Here is a 15,484-nt window from a genome sequence, read left to right on the forward strand (position 1 = left end):
TGAGGCCTGAGAATTGTAAGATATTCCCCTGCTCGGTTGTTAACCAGTTGCAGGGCACTTAACTCTTCCTGGCCATAATTCCCTATTTGAAATTTTATTATTACTATATTCATTTCCTGCTCTATGCTTGTACTGAAAAGTAGTGAAAGTGACCTCAGGGTGAACTGCTTATAAACAAGAGAATAAAGCATGTGTTTTAACACCTTTTAATCATCCTGAAGTCATATTCTTGTCTTTCTAGATCCTGTCCCTGGATGGTGTTTCCATTATTGGCAGTATCACTCGGAAGTGGAATGGTGTGTTATCAGCAATGAGCGATGCTGACCACTTTGAAATTCACTTCCCATTAGACCTGGATGTGACCATGAAAGCCATGATTTTTGGAGCTTGCTTCCTCATTGTAAGTCTTTTGCTGTTGAGCTGTTCTGAGAGAATTATTCTTTATGACGAAAGGCAATAAGGTTTGAAACTGACTCTGCCACTTACTGATTATGTCTTGTTCAGTCACTAAGTCATGTCCGACTCTTGGTGAGTTATATGTCTTGCAAAGTGTTTTTAACACTTGCAAGCCTCAGTTTCCTCATTTGTAAAATGGAAATGGAATATGTATGTGTGTGTGTGTGTGTCTATATATATATATATATATATATATAGCAGGGTTATAAATATGGCCAGGACCATGCTTGAAAGATACTAAGCATCCACTCAATGTGATTGTCATCACTGCATGTTACTTATTATTCTCACTACTTAAAGATACCTGCCCTTTGATTTCTAGGTGAAATAAAATAAGTCTAAAGCTTATGTTCTTTCTCTTCACCTATTACCTATTTGTCAATACACTCCTTGGTGTTGTACCATCCTATATTTATTAGGTACAATTCCTTTGCTATATTTCTATCTGATTAATGGCTAATATTATTAACTAAAGCATAGAAATAAAACTGGTAGCATTTACCTTAAAATATCTATTTAACATATTGCAATTGATATATTTAACTTGTTTAATCCTTTTAAAAACATGTTTAATTTGCATTTCTCTGATAATGAGTGATGTTGAGCATCTTTTCATGTGTTTGTTAGCCATCTGTATGTCTTCTTTGGAGAAATGTCTGTTTAGTTCTTTGGCCCATTTTTTGATTGGATCATTTATTTTTCTGAAATTGAGCTGCAGGAGTTGCTTGTATATTTTTGAGATTAATCCTTTGTCTGTTGCTTTGTTTGCTATTATTTTCTCCCAATCTGAGGGCTATCTTTTCACCTTGCTTATAGTTTCCTTTGTTGTGCTAAAGCTTTTAAGTTTAATTATGTCCCATTTGTTTATTTTTGCTTTTATTTCCAATATTCTGGGAGGTGGGTCATAGAGGATCCTGCTGTGATTTATGTCGGAGAGTGTTTTACTTATGTTCTCCTCTAGGAGTTTAATAGTTTCTGGTCTCACATTTAGATCTTTAATCCATTTTGAGTTTATTTTTGTGTATGGTGTTAGAAAGTGTTCTAGTTTCATTCTTTTACAAGTGGTTGACCAGTTTACCCAGCACCACTTGTTAAAGAGGTTGTCTTTTTTCCATTGTATGTTCTTGCCTCCTTTGTCAAAGATAAGTTGTCCATAGGTGTGTGGATTTATCTCTGGGGTTTCTGTTCTGTTCCATTGATCTATACATCACTCATTATCAGAGAAATGCAAATCAAAACCACAATGAGGTACCAGTACACTCCAGTCAGGATGGCTTCTATTCAAAAGTCTACAAGCAATAAATGCTGGAGAGGGTGTGGAGAAAGGGAACCCTCTTACACTGTCGGTGGGAATGCAAGCTAGTACAGCCACTACGGAGAACAGTGTGGAGATTTCTTAAAAATCTTGAAATAGAACTGCGCTATGACCCAGCAATCCCACTTCTGGGCATACACACCAAGGAAACCAGATCTGAAAGAGACACCAGCACCCCAATGTTCATCGCAGCACTGTTTATAATAGCCAGGACATGGAAGCAACCTAGATGCCCATCAGCAGATGAATGGATAAGGAAGCTGTGGTGCATATACACCATGGAATATTACTCAGCCATTAAAAAGAATTCATTTGAATCAGTTCTAATGAGATGGATAAAACTGGAGCCCATTATACAGAGTGAAGTAAGCCAGAAAGATAAAGACCATTACAATACACTAATGCATATATATGGAATTTAGAAAGATGGTAACGATAACCCTGTATGCAAAACAGAAAAAGAGACACATATGTACAGAACAGACTTTTGGACTCTGTGGGAGAAGGCAAGGGTGGGATGTTTTGAGAGAACAGCATCGAAACATGTATATTATCTAGGGTGAAACAGATCACCAGCCCAGGTTGGATGCATGAGACAAGTGCTCGGGGCTGGTGCACTGGGAAGACCCAGAGGAATCGGGTGGAGAGGGAGGTGGGGGAGGGGGATCAGGATGGGGAATACATGTAATCCATGGCTGAGTCATGTCAATGTATGGCAAAAACCACTACAATATTGTAAAGTAATTAGCCTCCAACTAATAAAAATAAATGGAAAAAAACATTTTTAATATAGATTATCAAGTTTTTCCTCATTTCAACAATGAAAATTTAGTTAATTGGTACCCCAAGTGGAAAGTTTATTTACTTTCCACAGTTTCAAATTTGCAATTGCTGTCCTTCTTATTAGGTTCTCTTCATGAAGATTTCACTAAAAATTTCCTGATTTATTCTTACCTGGAATGAGAAGATTACCTGTTAAGTTATAAACAGTAACATTTTATGCATTGCACTTAATTACTTATGCACTGTTTTATTTATATAATTATTTGTCTATCTAATTTGATATTTATTACACATATAATTATTTTTCTAATTTCAGGACTTCATGTATTTTGAAAGCTCTCCACCACAACGTTCAAACATTCATCATGATTGATGGAACCACACATCAGCAATGGTGATTAATTAAAGAAAAATTTAGAAAAGTTGCCTGGGCTCATAGTCAGCCCTCAAGTATTCACAAATATATTTATCTGCTCTTGAAGATTAATGTTGTTGGATGTTAGCATTGACAGGTAGACTGACAGTGTAAGTGGAAGAACACATCTAAACGTGTTTCAGTTGCGTATCTGTCTACTTGGTAGACATGGAGTTTGCCATGAAAAAACTATGACTCATTAACCAAGTGAATATATATATATGGTGAACTTTCAAACACTTTAAACATGAGATAAGAGAAAATGAATCCCAAAGCTCTTACACTAATTGATAGTAAAATGATAGTCTTTTAAGAGCAATCTTTGTTGAGATAGAGTCATATAGGCTGTATCTCTAACCCTTTCGTCTCCTTGCAGTTGCTGAAGACAAGTTTGATTCCAGGTGAAAAGAATGATACACTTCATTATTAAAAACAAAAAGGATGGCAGATAGAAATATGTTTTATTGCACAAGAAAAATTTTACTTGTGCAAATGTATCAGAAATTTGTTTTGAAAACTTATGAAAATTTCCATGGAACTTTTTATTTTATTACAAAATAAAACATGCTTTTTATATCATAAGGTTATATTTCCCATGCTTCATTTACTAGCATACACAATCAGGAGCTGTCTCCCTATGAAGATAGGGTCAGACAATCAGGAAAAGAGGTGACCAGGGCCATGACCAATCTGGATCTCTGAGCAATTTAGAGACATCAGTGCCCTTATGAGAAGCTTTCCTTTTATACATTTAACCTCTCTTAGCTATAGATGACTTACATATAAAATAGGTTTGGTCAAATCTCTAGGACTGCCTGTTAAACCTTTGTATCTTATTTGGTATGACACAGAAGAGATGGTTTTTTTTTCTCTTAAAAGAAGATCCCTAATCAAACCAGGCTGTTCAAATTGCAAGAGTTTGAGTTTCACTTTTAAATTTTGAAATGTGACATTCTGTGTAGCATTTTGTAAATGCAAAAACTGAAAAAGCAGATACTGTGTAATATTACTTTGCTGTTTTTTGTTTAAATGGTAGATAAATCTGTATCTAGGAAAAGAAAATGATAAAAGAGCAAACATGCTACTTCTCTGGAATCTACAGCTTATCAGTAAAGGTTATTTAGACTAACATAGTAAATGTAAAAATTGTACTTATTTGTATTAGCTAAAAGCACACTTAGTGAACACACTCTGATAAATCAGCTTGCCTCTACTGCACTTTAGTTTCCTATTTGGACATGAACTGTGTTCTTTCAACACAACAAGTATATAGAATAGAATGTGTTCTGTTGCTGCTTATTAAAAGAAGCAAGACTTAATGTGCTTAAGTATGAGATGAAAGCCTTTGCCCATTGAATTTCCTATTGAAGTTTGTATTGAAGTGAAAGAAAGATGCCTCATTTTTAAATTATATTCATGTTTTCATGATAAATGTTGTTTTACCCAGTTTCTTGCAATGTTCATTTTTATATGCTACTGTTAGCTTTCTAAAAAAATTTGATATAACAAGTGAGACAATAGTATTCAGAAAGTTTACTATATAAACTTTTCATTTTTATTTGCTACATCCCTACATTCTAAGGCCTAATGCATAATACTGGGAAAAAATTAGTTTTAGCATAGCATTTAAAATTTCTATTTAAAGTTTTTGCAGTAGTAACACGTCTCTTACAATTTCCTTCTTTAAAATAATATTGTTTCTTATGTTTTTATACTACAGTTTATATTATAACTTTTATATTTCTTATATAAAAATAAGAAATATATAAAAATACACAATATTTCATTGTGCAAAACTGATCAGACTGATGAACACAACAAGCTGTTTTCTGAAATGTGTGTGTTTTCATGTTTCATCATATTGTTTTTGGCTTCTAAACAAATATAATATGGTTTATAGTGAAATACTGTTTTATTTTTGACTTGTGATTGAGTCTTTGCAATAGACTGTTTGTATCCTCCCTCAACAAAATTTATAGGTTACCCAAGTGTGATGGTGTTTGGAGTGGAGGCTTCAGGAGGTGAAAGGTCATGCAGGTGAAGCCCTCATGAATGGGATTAGTGCCCTTATAATCTGCCAACCTTGATCTTGAACATCCCACCCTTCAGAGCCATCAGAAATCAATGCATTGTTTAAGCCACTCAGTCTACAGTATTTATGTAATAGCAACCCAAACAGACTAAGAAACAAATTGGTACTGAGAAGTGACAATGGTGCATAACAAATATGTAAAAATGTGGTACTGGGTGAGAAATAGAGGATGGAATTTTGAAGTGCATACTGAAAAAAACATAGGTTGCCATGAACAGAATTTTAAAGATGATTCCGATGAGAGCTCAGAAAGAGGAACACTGTAGAAAACACCTTAATCTTCTTAGAGAATACCTATCTACCCATGAATAGTATGTTGGTAGAAATATGGACAATAAAGACCAAGATGGAAATGAGGAACTGATTATTGAAAACTGTAAGAGATTCAATCCTTATTGTAAAGTAGCAAAAAAACAAACAAACAAAACTTTGGTGAATTGTGTTTCTGTTTAGTCTTTGGTGAAATGTAGAACAGAATACCAAGCTGAAACAATTTCTAAGCAAAATGTTGAACTGCAACTTGGCTCTTCCTGACTGCTGACAGTAAAATTCAAACTAAGAGACTGGACTTAAAGATGAGATTGTTAAGCCACAAGGAAGCAGAATTTAAGATTAGGAAAATCCTCAGCCTATCCATCTTGCAAAAAATGAGACCACTGAGGGTGTGGCCAAATGACTGAGAAGGAGGTTAGTATGGATCTGATTGGAAGCCAGGTACTACTCTCCAAGACAATGAAGAATGATCCCCAAAAAGAATTCAGCGAGAATCAAGCTGCCACTCCCAGAACTGAGCTGCCACTCCCATCACAGTCCCTGAGTGCAAGGGCCTGGGGAGCAGAGTGGTTCAAAGAAGGGCCCACCAGCACCTTTGGGACCTTGGTGCCAGCTGTTGGGTGCCACCTCACAGGTAGGGCTCTGGTCTCTGTAGTCTGGTGCCACACCCGACACCGCAGACATGCTCTGGTGTTGGGTTGGCCAAAAGTTCATTTGAGTTTTCTTATACCATGGAAAATCAATGAACTTTTTGGCCAGCTCACTAGCTCGCAGTGCAGCACAAGTCTCAGGGGTTGCCCTTCCAGAGAGCACAGACAGCAAACTTTGGTGATGACCATTTGACCTGTCTCCACTGGCACAAGCCTGGCAGAGGGGGAGGGAGAGGCATGGCTGCCTCCACCTAGATTTCAGAGGATGGGGCCATCTGGAAGAGTCATGGGCCAAAGACCCCAGACCCAGAGAACCATGGAGCCCAGGCAGGGAGTGGCTACAGGCCTTCCTGTGGAGCACAGGGGTGATACTGCCATCCCAATGGGTCTAGAAGACAGAGCATTGAGTCAAAGGAGATTATTCTTGAGCCTTAAGGTTTAATGTTGTTTGTGCTCTTCTATCTTGGATGTACTTGGGACCTGTCCTCCTTTATTATTCTCTGTTCTACCCTTTGGGATTGGAAATGTCTATCCTATGCCTGCCCTACCATTGTATTTTGGAAGCATACGTTGTTTGATTTCACAGGTTAACAACTGGAGAGCAATTTGCCTCAGGTTGGATCCTACCTTGCATCTCATCCATATTTGAGTTGAATAATACTCAGATAAGACTTTAGACTTCATAGGAGTAATTAGCTTTCTAGATATAACCAAGCTATTTATGAGTACTTATTTCAAATCCGCTTATTTAAGACACATTTAAATTTTAATTATGATGTCAATACCAGTATATCATGTAGAAAATCTGCTAGAAATTGTAACTGTCATTTAAGACATTTTTTCCTTAATGACAGATTTCCCAGAAATGTTACCAAAAATATGGCTACTGGACTAATTTACTAGTTGAATTTTCAAACCAACTAGATGCTAAATTAAGCTCAAGTATAGAGTAAGCAGTGATTCCAGGGAATGGCATCCTGCCTCTGATGGGACTGCTGGCTACTTTTCAGTCCTTTCTCCTCTCAGTATTCAAGGTTTAATGTAATTTATATTGAAAGATGAAAGTTTGGGAAAGCTATATAGGCCTGGATTTAATAAACGAACACCAAGTTCTGATTTTTGGCTAGAAATATCTAATATTTAAAATGGATCTATTACCTTAAGTTGGTTGACCATCACAGTGCATTTCTCATAAGCCTCTAGGTCTCCTAAATTGTAAAACAAACCCAGAAGACAGAAAAACAAAATAACACATTCCAAATGTAGTCAGAGTGAGGCAACATAGTGTGCTACATGATTACACATAATAGCACCTGGTAGGAATCCATTCAGTAGATGTTCACCTCTGCCTATTGAATGACAATAAAGTCAGTGGATATATTTTTGCAATATTTGTTATGGTGTTGTTCTTTAGTCAGTAAGTTGTGTCCAACTCTTTTCTCCATGAGGCCTGCCAGACCCCTCTGTGCATGGGATTTCCCAAGCAAGAATACTAGAGAGGGTTGCCATTTCCTTCTCTAGGGGATCTTTCTGACCCAGGGATTGAACCAACATCTTCTGTGTTGGCAGTGAGATTCTTTACCACTGAACCACCAGGCAAGTTCAGTATTTGTTTTCTGTTCAGTTCAGTCACTGTCGTGTCTGACTCTTTGGGACTCCATGAACCGCAGCATGCCAGGCCTCCCTGTACATCACCAACTCCCAGAGTCCACCCAAACCCATGTCCATTGAGTCGGTGATGCCATCCAGCCATCTCATCCTCCATCCCCCCCTTCTCCTCCTGCCCTCAATCTTCCCCAGCATCAGGGTCTTTTCCAATGAGTCAGCTCATCGCATCAGGTGATCAAAGTATTGGAGTTTCAGCTTCAAAATCAGTCCTACCAATGAACACCCAGGACTGATTTCCTTTAGGATGGACTGGTTGGATCTCCTTGCAGTCCAAGGGACTCTCAAGAGTCTTCTCCAACACTACAGTTCAAAAGCATCAATTCTTCAATGCTCAGCTTTCTTTATAGTCCAACTCTCACATCCATACATGACTACTGGAAAAACTATAGCCTTGACTAGACGGACCTTTGTTGACAAAGTAATGTCTTTGCTTTTTAATATGCTATCTAGGTTGGTCATAAGTTTCCTTCCAAGGAGTATGCGTCTTTTAATTTCATGGCTGCAATCACCATCTGCAGTGATTTTGAATCCCAGAAAAATAAAATCAGCCACTGTTTCCACTGTTTCCCCATCTATCTGCCATGAAGTGATGGGACCGGATGCCATGATCTTAGTTTTCTGAATGTTGAGCTTTAAGCCAACTTTTTCACTCTCCTCTTTCACCTTCATAAAGAGTAGCCAGTAAAAAGTTTTAACATGCTCTCTACTATTTCACTCTATCAATCATTACTTTATTAAACATCTACTCCATTCAGACACTGGGATACTTGTGAGTCAGAAGGAAGCACAAATGTGAAAAGGACACAATTATTAGCTCACAAGCTAGTGTGTGAGACAGATTTTTAAGCAGGACCAGTGTGGACATGTGTTCAATGGGATGTTGGAACATTCAATAGAGACCATGTCACTAGTCTCATTTCAAGTGTTGGGTGATATATTTCTGTTCCATTTCCTCAGATAGTTCAGGCTGGCTGGTTGTATCATATGCTCAGGTAAACTTCTTGTCACTGCTGGAGATGAATAAGATGAGTTTTACAGTGTGTTGGCAAACTGAATACATGGTAAATATAACTGAAATGATCAATTTGACAAATTTTTATCAAACAAAGTAGGAATTAATGGTTTATTACAGTAAATATAGAGCCTAGGATAGTGATGCATTTAAGATGCTCAACAAACATTTTGTTATCTTAAAAGCATTTATTTATGTATAATTGACACATAATGTTATACTGGTGTCAGATATGTAGCATAATTGTTCATTAATTGTAAATACTACAATATGATCACCACACTAAGTCTACAGGCATATCTGGCAGATACTGCAGGTTCAGTTCCAAACCAACACAATAAAGCAAATATTGCAATTAAGTGATTCACACAATTTTTTTGTTTGTTTCTCAGTACACATAAAAGTTATGTGAATACTATACTGTAGTCTGTTAAGAGTGAAATAACATTTATGTCTAAAAAATAAATAATTTTAAAATAGTTTACTGCTAAAAAATGCTGTCATTTGAGTCTTTAGCAAGTTGTAATAACATTAGACATCACTGATCACAGATTACTGTACAAAATATAACAGTGATGAAAAAGTTTGATGTATTGAAAAGTCACCCTAAAATATGACACAGAGACATGAAGTGAGCAAATACTATTGGAAAAATGGCACTGATAGACTTTCTCTACACAGTTCAGTTCAGTTCAGTTGCTCAGTCGTGTCCGACTCTTTGGGACCCCATGGACCGTAGCACACCAGGCCTCCCTGTCCATCACCAGCTCCCAGATTTTACCCAAACTCATGTCCATTGAATCGGCGATGCCATCCAACCATCTCATCTTCTGTTGTCCCCTTCTCCTCCTGCATTCAATCTTTCCCAGCATCAGGGTCTTTTCCAATGAGTCAGCTCTTCGCATCAGGTGGCCAAAATATTGGACCTTCAGCTTCAACATCAGTCCTTCCAATGTACACTCAGGACTGATCTCCTTTAAGATGGACTGGCTGGATCTCCTTGCAGTCCAAGGGACTCTCAAGAGTCTTCTCCAACACCACATTTCAAAAGCATCAACTCTTCAGTGATCAGCTTTCTTTATAGTCCAACTCTCACATCCATACATGACTACTGAAAAAACCATAGCCTTGACTAGATGGAATTTTGTTGGCAAAGTAATGCCTCTGCTTTTTAATATGCTGTCTAGGTTGGTCATAACTTTCCCTCCAAGGAGTAAGCATCTTTTAATTTTATGGCGGCAATCACCATCTGCAGTGATTTTGGAGCCTCAAAAACTAAAGTCTGCCACTGTTTCCCCATCTATACAAGATTGCCATAAACCTGTAATTAAAAAAAAAAAAGTAGTATCTGCAAAGCATAATGAAGTAAAATGAGGAATGCTTATAGTTTCTATCTGTCATCATATAAAATTAACTTTTAAGATTTATTCCCTCGGCAACTTTCAGGTATGCCCTGCAGTACAGTGTTACAGACTGTAGTTACCATGCTGCACATTATATGCCCATTACTTATTTATTTCATAAGTGGAAGTTTGTGCATCTTGACACCCCTCACCTATTTTGCCCACTACTTTCCTCTCCCCTCTGGAAACCACAATTCTTTTCTCTGTACCTATGATTTTTGTTTTGTTTTTTGTTTTTCAGTCGTAAGTTGTGTCCGACTCTTTGCAAGCCCATGGACTGCAGCAAACCAGTCTCCCCTGTCCTTCACTATCTCCCAGAGTTCGCTCAAATTCATGTCCATTGAGTTGGTGATGCTATCTAACCAGCACATCCTATGCCACTCCCATCTCCTTTTGCCTTCAATATTTGCCAGAATCAGGGTCTTTTCCAGTTAGTCAGTTCTTTGCATCAGGTGGCTGAAGTACTGGAGCTTCAGCTTCAGCATCAGTCCTTCCAATGAATATTCAGGATTGATTTCCTTTAGGATTGACTCGTTTAACCTCCTTGCATTCCAAGGGACTCTCAAGTTTTCTCCAGTACCACAATTAAAAAACATCAGTTCTTCAGTGCTCAGCCTTCTTTATGGTCCAACTCTCACATCCATACATGACTACTGGAAAAACCATAGCTTTGACTAGACAGACTTTTGTCAGCAATGTGATTTGTTTTTTAGATTCCACACATAAAGGAAATCATTCAGTAGTTATCTTTCTCTGTCTGAATAATTTCTGTAGCATAATTACTTAAGGTCCATCCATATTTTCGTAAATGGCAAGATTTCATTCTGTTTATGGCTGAGTAGTATTCCATTGTGTATGTGTGGATATGTAGATAGAGATATATACCTATATGAAGATAGAGATAGAGATATATACCTATATGAAGATAGAGATATACCACAATTTCTTTAGCCCTTCATCTTTCAGTAGACGCTTAGGTTGTTTCCATAGGTCTTGACTATTTATTGAAAACAATGCTGCAATGAGCATGGGGGTGCATGTGCCTTTTTTGAATTAATGTTTTTGTTTTTGTTGGGTAAATACCAAGAAGTAGAATTGCTGGGTTGTATGTTAGTTCTATTTTTTACTTTTCTGAGGAACTTCCACAATATTTTCCATAGGGACTGCACCAATTTACATTCCCATCAACTGTACACAGGGGATCACTTTCTTCCATGTCCTCTCAAACACTGTTATTTTTTGTCTTTTTATTGATCACCATTCTGACAGGTGTGAGGTGATGTCTCATTGTGGTTTTGATTCACATTTCCTGATGATTAGTGATGCTGGATATTTTTTCATGTGCCTGTTGACCATCTGTATATCTTCTTTGGAAAAATATCTATTCATATTCTCTGTCCATAGTCTGGCTTTTTGCTATTGAGTTTTATGAATTCTTTTTGTATCTTAGATATATGCTTTCCAAAGATTTTCTCGCATTCAGTAGGCTGTCCCTTCATCTTGTTGATGGTTTCCTTTGCTATGCAGAAGCTCTGATGTAGTACCACTTTTTATTTTTGTTCAGTTGCTTTACTTTCAGAATAACATCACACTGCCACCAAGGCAGTGGAAAAAACACCTTGATTGTGCCTGCCTGCCAGCTTCAGTCATGAAGCAAGAGAGAGGCTTTTGTGTGTGTGACCGCAGGCTTTAGCAAAAGAGTGGGAGAATGATGTGACGACTCACGCTCATGGGTCCACTGGTCCAAGCCAGGGAGCAGCGGGCGCTTCAGCTTCTCAACCACGCCAGCTTTAGTGAGGCAGCAAGAGGGTGTCACATTCACATATGCCCTGCTGTGCTGTCAGGGTAGAGAGGGAGTATGAAATCCACTCTATCACCTATTTCCCTGGAGAGAGTCCCAACACCCCACTGCCTCTCCAGCAGCACTAAATTTGTTTAGTGTTCCTGATACTTTGGTTAGGTAATGAATGATTCATTTAAAATGGTGCCGGCTCTAATGGAAAAAAAAAACTAAAAAGTATTTATATGGTTAGATTATATATACACATATATTTATATAAATATATGTAACTGAATCACTTTGCTGTACACCTGAACTAACACAGAAATTGTGAGTCAACTATTTCAATGAAATGTTTTAAAAACCGGGTACAATAAAAGTATGATATTTAAAGGCAAAAATAATAAAATGGTGCCAATTCCTCTGTAATCCAGGCTCAGATAAATTTATTTGGGGAGATTTCAAGAACATTTGAAGAAGGCAATGGCAACCCACTCCAGTACTCTTACCTGGAAAATCCCATGGATGGAAGAGCCTGGTAGGCTGCAGTCCATGGAGTTCCTGAGAGTCAGACATGACTGAGCGACTTCACTTTCACTTTTCACTTTCATGCACTGGAGAAGGAATGGCAACCCACTCCAGTGTTCTTGCCTGGGGAATCCCGGGGACAGGGGAGCCTGGTGGGCTGCCGTCTATGGGGTCACACAGTGTCGGACACGACTGAAGTGGCTTAGCAGCAGCAGCAGCAAGAACATTCATTTTTCCTTGAACAGTTTTAAGAAAACATGTTGCTCAAATTGTCTTAGCTAACAAGCATTAAATACGATTTAAGTTTTAATTTTTCTTATAAAACAGAGTTAGAAATTAGTTTACAAAAAAAAAAGAAAGAAAACCTTGGTTTTGCAGCAGTCAACACATAGAGGGTGCCAGAGAAATGCAGTTAGAATGATAAAACGTATTTATCTAGTTTTACAGCACACCTTTTTCAGTCCACTATAGGGGGCAGCACCAGCTCATGGATTTCTTTAGTAAACTCTGCTCATTTTTTCATCCTATAATATATCGGTACTAATTTGTAACTTTTAGAATCTGAGGACTTTAGAGTTAGAAGAGCATTAAGGACACTCTGCCCTATATTCTAATATATAAGCAAAGAAATTGAGAAAAGTTACACCAGCAATTTGCGTTAATTCTAAAACCAGAAGTAAAAACTATCTCCATTCTTTCACCAGCAATTTGCGTTAATTCTAAAACCAGAAGTAAAAACTATCTCCATTCTTTCCCTGTCTCTCTCACTTTTTTGCTGTGCCACGAGGCTTGTGAGATCTTAGTTTCCCAACTAGGGATTGATCCCAGGGCCACAGCAATGAAAACACTGGATCCTAATCACTGGACCCCTAGGGAATTCCCGGATCTCCATTCTTTACTCCAATTTCCTTCTACCACACCAGAAATTTAGCAGCGATTGAAAACATTTTAATGCAATGTTTTTCATAGCACTGTACTTTTAAGCAATAAAAAACTAAAACCCAGTTTAAAGATTTTCTAATGTTCTAAATCATTTTTAAGCACAAGCTTACTGAGTCTACAGCAATTCATTGCACCATACTAATTTCATACAGGTCATCTAACTACAAAGGAGAAACTAAATTACAATGTTACAAAACCAACAAATTTTAAAAACTTTTAAAATGTTTATGTTATGAGTAACATAGAGGTTTACTTATTTATTCATTTATCCACTGATACTATGATATCTTCTGTAGTCACCACTCAGATCTGAGTTTAATTTCCTTATTAAAATATGTCTTTTTTTGGTAAAAGTCTATTCATTATTTGAAAAGTTTTCCTGCTTTGATGAAATACAATTTGGGGTTCAAAGTGGAACATCAGTTAGGCAAAGACAATCTCACCCTTATCCTGAGTAGGGTAAAGGAAATGCAGATATATGGGCAATTGAATACAACTCTTGCCCGGATGTGTCCTGATCTGTCTGCTGGCCCAGCAGATGACATGGAACAGATGAAGTGGCTGGGGATGTCAGAATATTTCATTCAGGGATCTGGTGGTTGGAGTGATAGCAAAGAGGATTATTCCTGGCAATGCTCAGCCTCTATTTTACCCCCTTAAGTTATCATTATTTTTTTTTTACTAGTTAGACCAGTTTTTATTTTTCTCTGTGTTTTCTGTGTTTGTATATCTCTCTCCATATGGCTTTGTATATTCCTGTTTACAACATGTTCATGACACTTGTTTGAGGCACTGCCATAGGACTTGCCTGTACATGGAAATCAGGGAGAGCTTATGCTATTGTCTTCACTGATAGCTCTATAACTTTCAAAGAGAAACTATATTTATATTGCTGATGTTTTGAAACATTTATCTTGTGAATGAAATTCACGGTGAGGTAGACAAAGGAGGGAAGCAGAAATTCTTTTTATCCTGATAAGGCTGTTTTAAGGATATGTGGGGTTCTCTGGCAACAATAGGTTTAGAGTGGTGTAGAATCAGTTGGGGCTTCCCAGGTGGTTCAGTGGTAAAGAATCCGCCTGCCAACGCAGGAGATGCAGGTTTGATTCCTGGGTCAGGAAAATCCCCTGGAGAAGGAAATGGCAACCCACTCCAACATTCTTGCCTGAGAAATCCCATGGACAAAGGAGCCTGCCAGGCTATAGACCATGTGATCACAAATAGTTGGACATGACTGAATATATATGTACTACTGTCAGTTCGGCTCCCTACCTCAGGCAGAGCTGGTAAACAGGAGGGTCCCTGGCGGAAACTTGACCCACAAAACTTACCTCGTAGAAGAGGTAAAAATGTGTGCTCCCTACAGACATGCTGCCTCCCCAAAGAGAGGCAAAAACAAGCAACTTCTTATGTCCGGTTCCTTCTTTCAAACTCACTAGCTGGTAAATCATTCCGCTCCGTGAGGCGAGTGAATGAGGGGACAGAGAAGGGCCAGGAGCTTTCTTCAGTGCCAGCACCATCACATGGGACATCAGGAGTGGAGGGTGATTGGAGTAGAGGGTGTTCTGTCCTTCAAATCTCTTCTCACCTTCTTCCCTTCTGATTTCACTGATTCACAGGGAAGGCTTAAATAACCTTAATATTTTCTTAACGTGGTGATGTGACAAAGTTCTGGTCCATTACATGTGAAGTCTGGCCACTTCTTTAGGAGATGAAAAACACATATCACTTGCCTCTAGTTGCTTCCTTCTTCCTTGCGGCTGGGAAAACAGATCAAGGTTTTAATAGTTGATACCTCTGGGAATTAGAATTGGGAAAGCTCATCTTTATTTTTACTATTATTATTACTTTTAGTTTATTTGTCTGTGCCAGGTCTTAACTGTGGCATGTGGGATTTAGTTCTCTGACCAGGGATTGAATCTGGGCTCCTTGTATTGGGACCACCAGAGAAGCCCCTCATATTTATTTTAGATGCTCTTTTATTGCTTGGATTTATTATAATAAATCATTATTATAATTTTACATAATTTTAAAAATGAAAGATAAACAGTTTCCTATAGCTGGCTGTCTCTAGGATGCCATCTTTTTGGCTTCCTGATTCTGAAGGAGCATTGAAATTTACTGGGAGCTTTTCCTTAACCGCAATGGGCTAAGAGGCTGTCCCCTT

At 37.9% G+C, this 15,484-nt stretch overlaps 1 protein-coding gene and 1 long non-coding RNA gene across 5 annotated transcripts in view; one reads left to right on the forward strand and one right to left on the reverse strand.

Annotated features, from left to right (window-relative positions):
* Positions 1–4,874, forward strand: part of PLSCR4 (phospholipid scramblase 4) — a 42,022-nt gene extending 37,148 nt beyond the window's left edge. For both annotated transcript variants that reach the window (XM_020872195.2, XM_020872196.2), the window contains exons 8-9: positions 242–400; positions 2,871–4,874. In XM_020872195.2, coding sequence (XP_020727854.2) covers positions 242–400; positions 2,871–2,927 — 216 coding nt within the window. In that variant the 3' untranslated portion in view covers positions 2,928–4,874. The remainder of the gene's footprint in view (positions 1–241; positions 401–2,870) is intronic.
* Positions 4,875–8,361: 3,487 nt separating this feature from the next.
* The window catches only part of LOC139034784 (uncharacterized), a 39,296-nt gene continuing 32,173 nt past the window's right edge, over positions 8,362–15,484 (reverse strand). Inside the window, exons 3-4 of one of the 3 annotated variants that reach the window (XR_011487336.1) lie at positions 12,357–15,077; positions 8,362–9,985 (exon numbers count right to left, since the gene is read on the reverse strand). This is a non-coding gene — a long non-coding RNA (uncharacterized lncRNA). Of the gene's footprint in view, positions 15,078–15,484 lie in introns of all 3 variants that reach the window. The other 2 variants (XR_011487335.1, XR_011487334.1) reach the window with 2 other exon arrangements.

The sequence above is a fragment of the Odocoileus virginianus genome, chromosome 4, assembly GCF_023699985.2.
Source record: "Odocoileus virginianus isolate 20LAN1187 ecotype Illinois chromosome 4, Ovbor_1.2, whole genome shotgun sequence".
Lineage (NCBI taxonomy): Eukaryota > Metazoa > Chordata > Mammalia > Artiodactyla > Cervidae > Odocoileus > Odocoileus virginianus.